Source organism: Bacillus rossius, chromosome 6 (genome assembly GCF_032445375.1).
Source record: "Bacillus rossius redtenbacheri isolate Brsri chromosome 6, Brsri_v3, whole genome shotgun sequence".
Taxonomy (NCBI): Eukaryota; Metazoa; Arthropoda; class Insecta; order Phasmatodea; family Bacillidae; genus Bacillus; species Bacillus rossius.
In genome coordinates, this window is record NC_086334.1 from 11686303 (window position 1) to 11703111 (window position 16809).

At 46.3% G+C, this 16809-nt stretch overlaps 1 protein-coding gene across 1 annotated transcript in view; it reads left to right on the forward strand.

Moving 5' to 3' along the window:
- Positions 1 to 16809, forward strand: part of LOC134533385 (lysosomal alpha-mannosidase-like) — a 40352-nt gene that overhangs the window by 15951 nt on the left and 7592 nt on the right. Inside the window, exons 5-11 of the mRNA XM_063370906.1 lie at positions 209 to 394; positions 1786 to 1991; positions 3956 to 4074; positions 5466 to 5599; positions 6185 to 6404; positions 7839 to 8038; positions 15252 to 15445. Of these exons, the coding sequence (XP_063226976.1) occupies positions 209 to 394; positions 1786 to 1991; positions 3956 to 4074; positions 5466 to 5599; positions 6185 to 6404; positions 7839 to 8038; positions 15252 to 15445 (1259 nt within the window). The remainder of the gene's footprint in view (positions 1 to 208; positions 395 to 1785; positions 1992 to 3955; positions 4075 to 5465; positions 5600 to 6184; positions 6405 to 7838; positions 8039 to 15251; positions 15446 to 16809) is intronic.

The following is a 16809-nucleotide window of genomic DNA, read 5'->3' on the forward strand; positions in this document are numbered from 1 at the left end:
AGACCATTTTTTTATATGAGTGTATCTGTTAGTACTCCACAGTGATGTTTAAAAATGTAATCTCGGTTACGAGCAAATTCACATGTTCTCATGTTGCAAATTAACTTAAAACATGAAATTTAAGTAGAAGTCTTTCAAATAATGCTGAGCGAGATAAATAGATTTAAAGTGTTCATTCCATGCGGCATCGCTCCCCATGTGTCAACAGGTTCATCCAGGTGGAGACGGCTTTCCTGTGGCGGTGGTGGCAGCTGCAGAACGAGACCACGCGCGGGCAGTACCGCCATCTTGTGCGGACCGGGCGAGTCCAGATCACGGGCGGGGGGTGGAGCATGCCGGACGAGGCCACCACCAGCTACCAGTCCCTCATCGACAACTACAGCTGGGGGCTCAAGTACGCTGTCTGCTTTAGGCGGACTCTTTCAGGGCCATAACGGAAGACTGCGTTAATGGAAGTATTCCGCCTGGCCTCTTCGAAAAAGGCGGAAAAGTACCATAACGGAAATGTGCCATACGTCAAAAGGATGAAACTGAATTCTGCCGTATTTTCTTACACCCTCCATGGAATGAGTACATCAGCATTGTAGCATTGTAGTAGTGTATAGAATACTCGGTAGGTAGCGATGTCAACCTTCTAGTTGTTTTTCAGGTTAACTTTAAAGATTACAGTTAGCGCTTCCGACGGTGATAGTTGTAATAACAAATCACTTCCAGATCGCAGACGAGAAGAAAGAAATTTTTCCAAAAATGTATTGTAGGTAGCACTCTATTCTTTATACGACGATTAAAAAAAATACATTAAATAATTCACGTGGTATTCCATTCTGCCAAAATTTCTTATACATTCTACGGAATGAGGATAACGGCCTTACTCGTAAAATTGTAACGTAACTATCTTCATATAATTAACATTTTTGCACACTGGAATAATTTAAGTAATTGGTAGATCATTATTTAATGAGTGCAAATCCAACACAAATATTCAAAGATTTTCTTATGTAATGTTTTCATTATTAGGGTGACTGAACACAAAAGACTCAGATATTAAGGTTTTTAATGTCTATAATAAATTATTTAAAGTCTACAAAATGTGTTTTTAAAATGCTGAAATGCGAGGGAAATATTTTAGTGTAGTGTAGTTTGTAGGCACAGGCGCTCTCTAGGGGAGACATAGGCTCGTACATCGAATGTTGAAGGGCTTTGTACAGGCTTGCAGTCTTTCGAAAATAAACTGCCTGAAATTTAAGTATTTTTATATATAAAATGAAAAAAAATATTACTATGCATAGCATATTATTCCGCTTCATTAAAAATGTCAGATCAAATTGAAATTTTTTTTGTGCCTTGCAACACCTATAAACGAATTATGACATAAAATAACAACAAAACCACATTAACACAAGACATACACTCAGGGGCGACTCACAAATAAATTTCCGAGAAGGGGGGGGGGGACAATATACCTTTTTATAAAGAATCATCGATCCCCCCTTTTGAAGCGGGGGATCCGGGGGTCCTCCCCCGGGAAAATTTGTATTTCAAGGTGGAAAATGGTGCTATTTAAGCAGTTTTATTATCTAAAAATTGATTGCACAGCACTTTCTTTGCCCCGTTTGCCCCCACTTCAAGGTTTCAGAAGGGGGGGGGGGGAGAAAAATACCTTTGCTTCCCCCCCCCCCCCCCCCCCCACTGTTGTTGCGCCCCTGCGGATACACTGATACACATCAATGCGAAAAAACGCGAAACAACACAACACAAAGATAAAGTTCTGGCGTGTACCTGCAGGTTCCTGAACGACACCTTCGGGCCGTGCGGCATACCTGATGTCGGCTGGCAGATCGACCCGTTCGGCCACTCGCGGGAGACGGCGGCCATCATGGCGGCCATGGGCTTCCGGGGCACGTTCCTCAACCGCATCGACTACCAGGACTTCCGGCACAGGAAGCACAAGCTGGAGCTGGAGTTCCTGTGGCACGCCAGCGAGAACTTGGGTGTGGAACCGCGAGGTCACTAGGGGTTCACAAATGGGGAATCCCGGTCCCGAAAGTTTCCCGGGGAATTACCGTTACTTTTAACACAGTAAAAAAAACCTGGTTATTTAAACCGTTCTTTCTGTACTTTCGGGAATTGCCCGATAAGGTTACTTTCATTTGGTACATTGTTCCGGGGATGCTTTGCGGGCGGGGTGAAGGGAGGGAGTGTCGCGCTTTCTGTCGCCAGACGGTGTGCGGACTGCTGTGTTTGAGCTACTGCGCCGATGTTCTTTAAATAACGATTGTTCTTTTTCTTTTTTTTAAGTTTGTTATGAAAAAAAAATTATTTTAAGGTAATAATTCAGTGGCTAAACACGCGTTTAACCATTATTTGTTTGAATAATTCCCCCCCTCCCCCCCCAAGTTAAAGATTGAGAGTAAGACTGTGAATAAATTGATTTGTTCACGTTAGTTGATATTTCCTGCAACAAAAAAATTGTAACACAAATGTTTTTTTTTTTTTTTTTTTTTTTTTTTAACTTTTGGTCACAAAAACTAGTCGTTAAAAACTAACTATTACTTCTTGAGTCACCGAATGCTGCACCATTAATAGGGGGGAAAAAAACCTATGTAGTACCGAAAGTACCGGGAATTCTCGGTTGTGTTGATGACTAGTACCGATTATCCCGGTTCTGAAAATCGGTTACGCTTCCGAATACCCTAAAGGTTACACAGATGGTTGGCCAGCGGTCAAGGGGCCAGGTTGAGGCGCATGTGTCACCCCTACTGTGGTCCGAAATTACAAGTTTATATAGATACTAATATACAGATAACGCAATGCACTGAGTTCACATGTACAGTTATGTCCATTGTAACGTTTTCAGTATTCGTGGCGTCTGAAAATCTGCACATGAAGTAGTGGGGAGGGCCCGACAGAACTGCTTGTCCGGAGACCTCAGTGCTCTCGATGGCTCTGAGGGCGGCCGCGCATCACCACAAGGACAACGACTTGTCAGCACAAACCCCGAGCGCCAGGTTTTTCCCGAGGTGTGGAGGCCTCGATCGCCGCGAGATTTATCTTGTCCCCGGCTATAATATTTATTGGCGAGACATCCAGGACAATGGCTTTCATATAGTGTTCGCAATCTGGAAACAGCCAACGTCTGCAATTTTGGTCACCATTTTGAATATCTGTAATTATTAAGCTAGAAATTCGGAAAAATATATTTAAAAATCATAAAAAAAACATAATCACCTATTACCTATTTGCTGATGTATTAGTTCAATTACCGTCCTCGGTTTGATCCCTGGACGGTGCAAAACATAATTTTAGGTAAAAAAAACTTTATTACATTGGTTTAAAACATCTCGTCATTTTACCATAAAAATGACAGTTCGCACAGACCTGGATGTTCCATGAGTTGTGTACTTCTCTACACATTTGATATTTCCTGGACATACCTTTGGTGGGAGAGCGTGGTTGTGATTATGTACGTATTTAAGAATTATTTAATATTATTTAAGAAAGTTTTTTTTAAACAATACGTTACTCCTAGCAGAGTGTTCGAATTGTGTTTACTGACTCAGAGAGCGTGACCACGGGTAGTTCTGGGAATGCACAGGACCATCCACCAGGTCTTACAGATGACACTAATCTCCACCCTTGCGGTTTGCCGATCGTAGAGGGAATGTAGAAGTACAACGCGGGTGAGGCCTAATCTTCGTGGCCAGTGAATATCGTGCCTGCAAATACACGACATAACCTTGACCAATCAGCATCACAGATTTGTGCCGAAAAAAAAAAAAACACGCTGGGAAAAGAATTCTGTTTTTTCCATTAAATAAATTAATTGTGTTGGAATCTGGGTCCTGGGAATAAGACCTCCCGTTACCGTAACTCCACTTCCACCTATGTCACTCTACAGAACACAAAGTCACAAGAATAAGAGGAAAACAAACTGTGATCCTAGGTCCGTCGGCAGACATCTTCACCAACATCCTGTACGGCGGGTACACCCCACCCCAGCACTGCTGCTGGGACATGCTGTGTGGCGAGGATGACATCACAGACGACGAATTTCCAGATTACCAAGAATACATTGTACGTCTACTGCAGTTTATCAGGTTACAAGTTAAGCGCAAACAGGAAAAATCAGTGAGTCCAGGCGGACGTACCTGGCAAATATATACCCTGTGCAAATATATATATTTTTTTAAAGTTAAATGTGAAGCGATTACCAATTTATTTAATAATGTTTTGCATTCAGCAATAATTTAATTGTTAGTAGTATATTTAACTCAAATAACAATTAAAACGCAGTAAAATGTGTTTATGTAATTTTTCGACTTAATATTAATATTAAAAAAATATATATAATTTTTGTCCACAAGTAAACTTAATGAAAAAAATGAATATGTTGGTTACAGGGATGGTAAAGGCTTGTGCTATACAAAGGCCACATAAATGCTAGGGCAGTTTCTCTCCAATAATACAATAATGAACAGGCATGCACTCCAGATGCTGCAGTCATAATCATTCTGGGTTCGGCCAATACCACTCGGACTTTATGTGTAGCTGTGAGTAGATGATACGCCCCTCCAGATATGTAGTGTCCACCGGCCTCCCCCCCCCCTCCCCAAACCACAGCGAGAAGACAGTCCAGTGCGGGCAGGGAGTAGTCTTGGAGCTGTCATCGCGTGGTGAGTAGCAGGAGGCAAGGATGGTAGAAGTTAACAGAGGTTTCATTCCCAGGTTAAACATAATTCCTTAATTTTGTCTCTGAATACGATCACTAATGATTCTCACATTACCAACCACTCAGCATAAAACCAACGAAATTAATTTTTATACCGAAATATATCAGGATCTAAGTTCTCCTTAGGATTCTTTGGGTCCAGGATATAAGTCTATTTAATACATTTATACTTTCAATAAAATATTGTCTGATTTGTGTTTAAGTGTCTTGATATTCAATGACATAAAAATTAAGGATTTTTATAACATTTTATTGCAGGTGTGAGGTGGTGATCTTGATTGTATAAAACAATGTTAGATTAACCTAGTTGTTTCACAATACATAAACATCTTTGGCTCGTAAAATCGTGATATTAATTTACATAAATGCCTATCTAATGCAATACACACAATGTTGTCTTTATGCGAAGTGGAAGCTACAATCAACGCAAATAGGAATGTACCATTAACTAGTGCCTTCAATAATCAACTAATACATTCATTTACATTTAGGTGCTACACATTACGCAATAGTTATGCATCCTATTTGTTATTTTTAATATATGTGTTAGATAAGCAATTGCAAAACAAGATCTTTTAACGAGCACGATTGAAAAAAAAAAATACAATCCCTTTCGGCACAGCTGACAGGAGTAGGCAGATTTCCAAGTACCTATTTATTCTGGAAATATTGGGGAAACTACTATTACTTCTGGAACATTTGAAAAACTTAAACCATTTTAAATGTGCTGTTTCAGGTGAAACTCTTCACTACATACGTGAAAAATCAAGCAAAACGCTACAAGACAAATAATGTTCTAATCACGATGGGAAGTGACTTCACCTACATGGATGCACACCAGTATTATAAAAACATCGATAAAATTATTAGGTGAGCACAGTGAGTGACTGCATAGTATAATTTTTAACAATTTAACCATGTCAACTTGAATTGTAATTCAAATCAAAAGACGCACTTAATAGGTAATAATTCAGGTTATTGATATTGGGATGCATTTAATAAATTTTATTCATAAAAAAATTTAAAAAGGGATAATAATTAGTTAAAAAATCTAATATAAAATATTTTTAAGTATTTTGGTAAACAAATCATGGTTTCAACTGCTGTAATTTATTTCAAGGCTTATTCCGTTAAATAAATAAATAAGTATATATACATGTATGTATATATATATTTCATAAACCCACATATCGAAATAATGAATAGCAACCCGAGATGATATGAATCAGCTTCACTACAATTAGAATACAAATTGCTTTTCATTATTTCGATATGTGGGTTTATGAAATCGAAATGAATAAGAATAATGAAACTCAGTTTGATATTTGATTTTCAAAAATTAATAATATCACAGGTATAATAAAACACCTGCATTGTTATCTCATATACACAGTTAAAAAACCAAACAATAAATTGTAGGTATTTAGATGCTGTGTTCTATTTTCTACTCGGCAGTTTGATCAACAACAAGCAAAAGCACGGCAGCAAGATCAATTTGCTCTACTCCACGCCAACTTGCTACCTGAAGGCCGTGCACGACGCCCAGCCAATCATCTCGACCAAAGCCGACGACTTCCTGCCCTACGCGAGCGAAGCGAACACCTACTGGACTGGCTTCTACACCTCCAGGCCCACGATCAAGTTCTTGGAGCGCTTCGGACACAACTTCTTGCAAGTGAGTTCTTGGCTGGATTCGACTGAATGCAGCGTTACCTGGGATGGTGCCTTGGGCATATCCACGAAAAGGGTCTACCGCTGCATCCGACGGTTGTCTGAAAAGTTTCCGACCTCGACATGAAGATGGCAGCACTCATCAACAAAAATTTGGGAATGTGTTTGTTTATGCTTTGGAATGTACTATCTGAAATTCTAGCCATTTTGGACGTGCATTTGTTTTTTCAACAATTAATTACATGAGTCGATGCGCATGTTTTGTTTTGTGAAAATGGAAAATTGAGTATCGAGCTGTCATTGAATATTTGTCTTTGAAAGTCAATACGCCTACGCTAAAAAATAGTACTAGGAATATGTACCCTCATGTACCACAATAATATTTTGGGCAGCTGAATCCAAACACGAGGGTTGTCTGAAAAGTTTCCTACCTCAACATGAAGATGGCAGCATTCGTCAACAAAAAATTGGTGAATGCGTTTGCTTATGCTTTGGAACATATCCTATGAAATTTCAGCCATTTTGGAAGCGCAGTTGTTTTTTAACAATCGTTTGCGAGAGTCTCGGCATATTAGTTGTTTGTGAAGGTGATGGTCTCCCTATTCTACAAAAACCTCTGTCCTCCGAGCACAACTTCTTAGGAAACAAAAATTAAATCATTTATTTTAGATCTAGTGAGTAAGGAGGGTGGTAAAACCGTTCAAACCGTAAATAATTTGGCAGGCTTTCACGGCCATTGTCTGAAGTAGCTTGGCTTCTGGGTTGTAGCCGTGTCCTTGGCGATAAATTCACCGACGTTCCAGTCGACATTGCAGTCGCCATCATCAGGGAGCAGTTACCTACCTCAGTAATTTTTTAACGCTCAGCTTTAAGATTTGATCATATATTTTAACTTTAACTTTTCCTACATATTAGAAATGTAATGTTCAAACAATAATTAAAACCCAAAATTGCTTACCTGCTATCGGTTTGATAGTCATCATTTAAAGTCACCATTGTTATTCAGAATTAAATGTCGGCTGAAATAATTTGTGATACCATTAGTTAAAAGCTGTATAACATACGATTACAAGATCTACATTCTAGGTTTAAAATAAAAATCGACCTAATTACCTACTTCGAAAAAAAAATCAAATCAACACTTACTTAACTATCATTATTATTTTAAAAATAATTAAACATTGCTATATTATAAATTCATTGAAGAAAAAATTAACAAAAAAAATAATACGAACATAATAATTTAAGGGGAAAAAAACTTAAACCAAGAGCCCGAGGAAAAAAAAAAATCATGTCGGTCTCTCTTCCAATTAATATGTAAAACTTTCCAAACACACAATCAAAGAAAATGTGAGCTGGTGTTTGAGTACTCGCCAGAGACATGTGACATCACTGACATCCAACCCCGGGGTTGATGTAGTTCGAACTTTGGCCGCAGGTGTGCAAGCAGCTGAGCGCGCTGGCGGGGCTGGCGGGTGACGACCTGTCGCCGCTGGACAGGCTGCGGGACATCATGGGGGTGATGCAGCACCACGACGCGGTCACCGGCACCGAGCGAGAGCGCGTGGCCCAGGACTACGTGAGGACGCTGCACTCCGCCATGAGCAGCAGCCAGCTGCTGGCGCAGACCGCGCTCATGTGTGCGGCCCTCGCTGTCCCGTGCTTTCCTTGTCACAGCTAGAGACCCGAAAAATTAGCGGGTTCAATGACCTCCAGGATAGACTCCAATATCCTCTACACATTTGGGCAAATGCCAACTGTTCATTGGCTGCTGACTTGTGAGTCGTCTCGACTGGGTGGCCTGTGATTCGACACTTCTATGAGTGAGGGTCTCTAATTGGCCCTCAGTCCTTCATATTAACAGTGAACCAATGACAGAAGCAGCACTACGGTATAATTATTTGAATTTTAGCATAACACGTAATGAACCCGCGAATTTTTTAGGTCTCTAGTCACAGCGCTAGACAAGTAGCAGCTGCTGCATTGGGAAACAGTACACGCTCAGGAACTAGTAGCAGCAGCTGCATCGGGAAACAGCACGCGCTCAGGAACTATTAGCAGCTGCTGCATCGGGAAACAACACGCGCTCAGGAACTAGTAGCAGCTGCTGCATCGGGAAACAGCACGTGCTCAGGAACTAGTAGCAGCTGCTGCATCGGGAAACAGCACGCGCTCAGGAACTATTAGCAGCTGCTGCTTCGGGAAACAGCACGCACTCAGGAACTAGCAGCAGCTGCTGCATCGGGAAACAGCACGTTCTCAGAAACACGTAGCAGCTGCTGCATCGGGAAACAGCACGTGCTCAGGAACTAGTAGCAGCTGCAGCATCGGGAAACAGCACACACTCAGGAACTAGTTGCAGCTGCTGCATCGGGAAACAGCACGTTCTCAGAAACTAGTAGCAGCTGCTGCATCGGGAAACAGCACGTTCTCAGAAACTAGTAGCAGCTGCTGCATCGGGAAACAACACGTGCTCAAGAACTATTAGCAGCTGCTGCATCGGGAAACAGCACGCTCTCAGGAACTAGTAGCAGCTGCTGCATCAGGAAACAGCACACGCTCTCAGGAACTAGTAGCAGCTGCTGCATCGGGAAACAGCACACGCGCTCAGGAACTAGTAGCAGCTGCTGCATCGGGAAACAGCACACGCTCAGGAACTAGTAGCAGCTGCTGCATCGGGAAACAGCACACGCTCAGGGAACTAGTAGCAGCTGCTGCATCGGGAAACAGCACACGCTCAGGAACTAGTAGCAGCTGCTGCATCGGGAAACAGCACGTGCTCAGGAACTAGCAGCAGCTGCTGCTTCGGGAAACAGCACGTGCTCAGGAACTAGCAGCAGCTGCTGCTTCGGGAAACAGCACGTGCTCAGGAACTAGCAGCAGCTGCTGCATCGGGAAACAGCACGCGCTCAGGAACTAGCAGCAGCTGCTGCATCGGGAAACAGCACGCGCTCAGGAACTAGTAGCAGCTGCTGCATCGGGAAACAGCACGCGCTCAGGAACTAGTAGCAGCTGCTGCATCGGGAAACAGGACGTGCTCAGGAACTAGTAGCAGCTGCTGCTTTGGGAAACAGCACGCGCTCAGGAACTAGTAGCAGCTGCTCGCTGCTGCTTCGGGAAACAGCACGTGCTCAGGAACTAGTAGCAGCTGCTGCATCGGGAAACAGCACGCGCTCAGGAACTAGTAGCAGCTGCTGCATCGGGAAACAGCACGCGCTCAGGAACTAGTAGCAGCTGCTGCATCGGGAAACAGCACGTGCTCAGGAACTAGTAGCAGCTGCTGCATCGGGAAACAGCACGCGCTCAGGAACTAGTAGCAGCTGCTGCATCGGGAAACAGCACGCGCTCAGGAACTAGTAGCAGCTGCTGCTTCGGGAAACAGCACGCACTCAGGAACTAGCAGCAGCTGCTGCATCGGGAAACAGCACGCACTCAGGAACTAGCAGCAGCTTCTGCATCGGGAAGGAGCACGCGCTCAGGAACTAGCAGCAGCTGCTGCATCGGGAAACAGCACGCGCTCAGGAACTAGTAGCAGCTGCTGCATCGGGAAAGAGCACGTGCTCAGGAACTAGTAGCAGCTGCTGCATCGGGAAACAGCACGCGCTCAGGAACTAGTAGCAGCTGCTGCATCGGGAAACAGCACGCGCTCAGGAACTAGTAGCAGCTGCTGCATCGGGAAACAGCACGCGCTCAGGAACTAGCAGCAGCTGCTGCTTCGGGAAACAGCACGCGCTCAGGAACTAGCAGCAGCTGCTGCATCGGGAAACAGCACGCGCTCAGGAACTAGTAGCAGCTGCTGCATCGGGAAACAGCACGCGCTCAGGAACTAGTAGCAGCTGCTGCTTCGGGAAACAGCACGCACTCAGGAACTAGCAGCAGCTGCTGCATCGGGAAACAGCACGCACTCAGGAACTAGCAGCAGCTTCTGCATCGGGAAGGAGCACGCGCTCAGGAACTAGCAGCAGCTGCTGCATCGGGAAACAGCACGCGCTCAGGAACTAGTAGCAGCTGCTGCATCGGGAAACAGCACGTGCTCAGGAACTAGTAGCAGCTGCTGCATCGGGAAACAGCACGTGCTCAGGAACTAGTAGCAGCTGCTGCATCGGGAAACAGCACGCGCTCAGGAACTAGTAGCAGCTGCTGCATCGGGAAACAGCACGCGCTCAGGAACTAGTAGCAGCTGCTGCATCGGGAAACAGCACGTGCTCAGGAACTAGCAGCAGCTGCTGCTTCGGGAAACAGCACGCTCTCAGGAACTAGGAGCAGCTGCTGCATCGGGAAACAGCACACGCTCTCAGGAACTAGTAGCAGCTGCTGCATCGGGAAACAGCACACGCTCAGGAACTAGTAGCAGCTGCTGCATCGGGAAACAGCACACGCTCAGGAAACTAGTAGCAGCTGCTGCATCGGGAAACAGCACACGCTCAGGAACTAGTAGCAGCTGCTGCATCGGGAAACAGCACGTGCTCAGGAACTAGCAGCAGCTGCTGCTTCGGGAAACAGCACGTGCTCAGGAACTAGCAGCAGCTGCTGCATCGGGAAACAGCACGTGCTCAGGAACTAGTAGCAGCTGCTGCATCGGGAAACAGCACACGCTCAGGAACTAGTAGCAGCTGCTGCATCGGGAAACAGCACACGCTCAGGAAACTAGTAGCAGCTGCTGCATCGGGAAACAGCACGCGCTCAGGAACTAGTAGCAGCTGCTGCATCGGGAAACAGCACGCGCTCAGGAACTAGTAGCAGCTGCTGCATCGGGAAACAGCACGTGCTCAGGAACTAGTAGCAGCTGCTGCATCGGGAAACAGCACGTGCTCAGGAACTAGTAGCAGCTGCTGCATCGGGAAACAGCACACGCTCAGGAAACTAGTAGCAGCTGCTGCATCGGGAAACAGCACACGCTCAGGAACTAGCAGCAGCTGCTGCATCGGGAAACAGCACGCGCTCAGGAACTAGTAGCAGCTGCTGCATCGGGAAACAGCACGTGCTCAGGAACTAGTAGCAGCTGCTGCATCGGGAAACAGCACGTGCTCAGGAACTAGTAGCAGCTGCTGCATCGGGAAACAGCACGCGCTCAGGAACTAGTAGCAGCTGCTGCATCGGGAAACAGCACGCGCTCAGGAACTAGTAGCAGCTGCTGCATCGGGAAACAGCACGTGCTCAGGAACTAGCAGCAGCTGCTGCTTCGGGAAACAGCACGCTCTCAGGAACTAGCAGCAGCTGCTGCATCGGGAAACAGCACACGCTCTCAGGAACTAGTAGCAGCTGCTGCATCGGGAAACAGCACACGCTCAGGAACTAGTAGCAGCTGCTGCATCGGGAAACAGCACACGCTCAGGAAACTAGTAGCAGCTGCTGCATCGGGAAACTGCACACGCTCAGGAACTAGTAGCAGCTGCTGCATCGGGAAACAGCACACGCTCAGGAACTAGTAGCAGCTGCTGCATCGGGAAACAGCACGTGCTCAGGAACTAGCAGCAGCTGCTGCTTCGGGAAACAGCACGTGCTCAGGAACTAGCAGCAGCTGCTGCATCGGGAAACAGCACGCGCTCAGGAACTAGTAGCAGCTGCTGCATCGGGAAACAGCACGCGCTCAGGAACTAGTAGCAGCTGCTGCATCGGGAAACAGCACGCGCTCAGGAACTAGTAGCAGCTGCTGCATCGGGAAACAGGACGTGCTCAGGAACTAGTAGCAGCTGCTGCATCGGGAAACAGCACGCGCTCAGGAACTAGTAGCAGCTGCTGCTTTGGGAAACAGCACGCGCTCAGGAACTAGTAGCAGCTGCTCGCTGCTGCTTCGGGAAACAGCACGTGCTCAGGAACTAGTAGCAGCTGCTGCATCGGGAAACAGCACGCGCTCAGGAACTAGTAGCAGCTGCTGCATCGGGAAACAGCACGCGCTCAGGAACTAGTAGCAGCTGCTGCATCGGGAAACAGCACGTGCTCAGGAACTAGTAGCAGCTGCTGCATCGGGAAACAGCACGCGCTCAGGAACTAGTAGCAGCTGCTGCATCGGGAAACAGCACGCGCTCAGGAACTAGTAGCAGCTGCTGCTTCGGGAAACAGCACGCACTCAGGAACTAGCAGCAGCTGCTGCATCGGGAAACAGCACGCACTCAGGAACTAGCAGCAGCTTCTGCATCGCGAAGGAGCACGCGCTCAGGAACTAGCAGCAGCTGCTGCATCGGGAAACAGCACGCGCTCAGGAACTAGTAGCAGCTGCTGCATCGGGAAACAGCACGTGCTCAGGAACTAGTAGCAGCTGCTGCATCGGGAAACAGCACGTGCTCAGGAACTAGTAGCAGCTGCTGCATCGGGAAACAGCACGCGCTCAGGAACTAGTAGCAGCTGCTGCATCGGGAAACAGCACGCGCTCAGGAACTAGTAGCAGCTGCTGCATCGGGAAACAGCACGTGCTCAGGAACTAGCAGCAGCTGCTGCTTCGGGAAACAGCACGCGCTCAGGAACTAGTAGCAGCTGCTGCATCGGGAAACAGCACGCGCTCAGGAACTAGTAGCAGCTGCTGCATCGGGAAACAGCACGCGCTCAGGAACTAGTAGCAGCTGCTGCTTCGGGAAACAGCACGCACTCAGGAACTAGCAGCAGCTGCTGCATCGGGAAACAGCACGCCCTCAGGAACTAGCAGCAGCTTCTGCATCGGGAAGGAGCACGCGCTCAGGAACTAGCAGCAGCTGCTGCATCGGGAAACAGCACGCGCTCAGGAACTAGTAGCAGCTGCTGCATCGGGAAACAGCACGTGCTCAGGAACTAGTAGCAGCTGCTGCATCGGGAAACAGCACGTGCTCAGGAACTAGTAGCAGCTGCTGCATCGGGAAACAGCACGCGCTCAGGAACTAGTAGCAGCTGCTGCATCGGGAAACAGCACGCGCTCAGGAACTAGTAGCAGCTGCTGCATCGGGAAACAGCACGTGCTCAGGAACTAGCAGCAGCTGCTGCTTCGGGAAACAGCACGCGCTCAGGAACTAGTAGCAGCTGCTGCATCGGGAAACAGTACGCGCTCAGGAACTAGTAGCAGCTGCTGCTTCGGGAAACAGCACGTGCTCAGGAACTAGTAGCAGCTGCTGCATCGGGAAACTGCACGTGCCTAGGAACTAGTAGCAGCTGCTGCATCGGGAAACAGCACGCGCTCAGGAACTAGTAGCAGCTGCTGCATCGGGAAACAGCACGCGCTCAGGAACTAGTAGCAGCTGCTGCATCGGGAAACAGCACGTGCTCAGGAACTAGCAGCAGCTGCTGCTTTGGGAAACAGCACGCTCACTGCGCACAGAATGTTGATTTACTTCTAAGAATCAAATTCGAATATATATACATACTTACTTTTGAGAAAAAAACTTTTGTAGTTAATTGTTTCTAAACGTTAAATATAATTTTCCTAAATTTTAAACCTATTATTTTTAAAAGTTAAAAATAAAACTGGTCTTTAAAAACAATATCTTCTGTAAATAATTTCTGACAAAATTCAGAAATTTAAAATGGCAAATATTATTAGTCAGCCAAACAATTTTTTAAACATAATTTTACAAGAAAATTTATACACTGCAAAAAATATTTAGTTGATAAAATTACATTTTTTCACTTAATGACAAATGCATGTATTTATTTAATTTATTAAATCTGCTTAAATCAATTTAAAATATATCTGTTGACCATTTTCATAAATTTTTTAAAAAAATTCAGTTTATCAAAAATGTTAATCTTGAACTTTTAAATGCAAGTTATTATAAAAAATTTTTACTACGAAGGTGTTCAAACAAATGTAACCAAATATAATAGTAGCTTTTTCAAATGGCAACATTTGTATACATGGAAGTACGCAAGAAGTACACATACATTGCATACCTAACTTCCAGTTTGGAAGCCCTCGTAATGCCATCCAAGTTTACTCTATGTGTATAGCTACTTTGGTTTTTTTTTTATCTTCAAGCTATATTTTCCCTTGAAAGTCCTATGTAATTATACAATATAATTATTTAATTTTTTGTTTTGTAACAAATGTTTGTCAGTTTTTTTTTCTATATTGAGGCAAAAACCATTATAAAAATTTTGCTTGAATAATTGCATTTTGTTGAGGTCATTTTATGATTACAAATTTGTTTTTATAATCACATTTAAATTTTTTCATAAAAATACGAATTTGGCAAATGCGTCAGCTAAGCTAATTCTCGGTATGGAGAGAACTCAACCTAACCTCCTGGGTATAGATGAGATTCTCTTAAATCACAAACTAGCACTATTAACACAATGGATTTTTATTAAACCATCCATAAAGCCACGTGTAAGGTGGGCCCGTGTTCCAGTCCTGGCCCATTCATCCTGATTGGCCAGTGGCACACGCAGGAGGGCGATGGGGGTATATACCCTCCCTCCTCCTGAAGTTATGGAATAATATGCGAGGTATAAGTGGAAGCTGTATGTTATTTTCGATGGTGCAAGGTGAGAGCTGTTACACAACACCTGCCCTGTGTAAGAGGCCACGTCACCTACTGCTATGTATGTTAGCCCACTTGTCAGTGTCGCAGTGTCGATATATATGTAAGAATTTTAATTTATAAAAAAAAACCGCAAAACTCCAAACTTGAGGCAAGTGCTGGGCTGAAACCTTACTGCAGGCCTTGCTGATTCCTTGCCAAGTGTGTATTCTTGAGTAGTTTCCGTCGTGTGTTCCCATCTCTAATGACCCCGTGGCAGACGAAAAACAAGGCCCAGAATAAAACTGAGCTTTATGTATCAGCATGAAGCAAAAATCCCTTTATGCGAATTTCCCTTAAATCAAAGCGTGATGATAAAGAGAAATACAAATAAGTACGATGACCCTTCTGGACCGTGCCAACAGCATCCTCCTGGGCGGGAACTCCAGCCGCTCGACGGAGATGAAGTCCTGCCTGCTGCTGAACATCAGTCAGTGCGACGTGTCTGAGCAGAACGATGACTTCGTGGTGACTGTGTACAACCCACTCAGCAGACCCGTGTCCCACTACGTGCGGCTGCCCGTCAAGAATGGCTCTTACTCTGTCACCGATCTCACTGGTGAGCTTCTAGCATAATGACTGTTCACAAGCCACTCAGGGACACGTGCTCTTCAGTTTACCACCAAACACAAAAATTACTCAATTACTAACCTCACTGGTTAGTATTCTTCATACTAGTTGTGAACAATCTTTTGAGCGACTCTTATCGCATTGTGTACCTATCAAGGACAGTACTTGCTCTTACCCAGAGCGAGGCCCGGCAGTAGCTTGTGTCTCAAGAGGTCATCCTGTCTCCCAGTAGCGGATCCAGAGGGGGGGCTAAGGGGCTCAAGCCCCCACCAAAACATATGGGTCCACTATTGTTTTAGTGTTTGCCTTGATAAAGCCTAGCCTCAGCTGGGTCAAGCCCCTCACTAACCAAAATCCTGGATCCGCCACTGCTGTCTCCCCTGGGGCTGGGAGCTTCAGGTGATGACTGTGTATCTCAGGGGTGTCCCAAAGGTGAAGAAATGGCTCATCTTCTCTCCTGGGCTGCAAATGGCTGGCTACCAGAGCGACGCCCAGCAGTAGCTTGTGTCACAAGTGGTCATCCTGTCTCGCCTGGGGCTGAGGAGCTACAGGTGGTTACTGTGTTCCTCAGGGGTGTCCCGGTGGGTGCAGACACTACCCATCCCCTCCCCTGTGCTGCGACTGGCTGACCGGCGCAGCGAGGCTCTTCAGGACCTGGTGTTCCGAGCAGCTGACCTTCCTCCTCTTGGGCTGAGGAGCTACAGGTGGTGACTGTGTTCCTCAGGGGTGTCCCAGAAGGTGCAGACACTACCGATCCCTTCTCCTGTGCTGCGACTGGCTGACCGGCGCAGCGAGGCTCGTCAGGACCTGGTGTTCCGAGCCGCTGACCTTCCTCCTCTTGGGCTGAGGAGCTACAGGTGGTGACTGTGTTCCTCAGGGGTGTCCCAGAAGGTGCAGACCCTACCCATCCCTTCCCCTGTGCTGCGACTGGCTGACCGGCGCAGCGAGGCTCGTCAGGACCTGGTGTTCCGAGCCGCTGACCTTCCTCCTCTTGGGCTGAGGAGCTACAGGTGGTGACTGTGTTCCTCAGGGGTGTCCCAGAAGGTGCAGACACTACCGATCCCCTCTCCTGTGCTGCGACTGGCTGACCGGCGCAGCGAGGCTCGTCAGGACCTGGTGTTCCGAGCCGCTGACCTTCCTCCTCTTGGGCTGAGGAGCTACAGGTGGTGACTGTGTTCCTCAGGGGTGTCCCAGAAGGTGCAGACCCTACCCATCCCTTCCCCTGTGCTGCGACTGGCTGACCGGCGCAGCGAGGCTCATCAGGACCTGGTGTTCCGAGCGGCTGACCTTCCCCCTCTTGGGCTGAGAAGCTACAGGTGGTGACTGTGTTCCTCAGGGGTGTCCCAGAAGGTG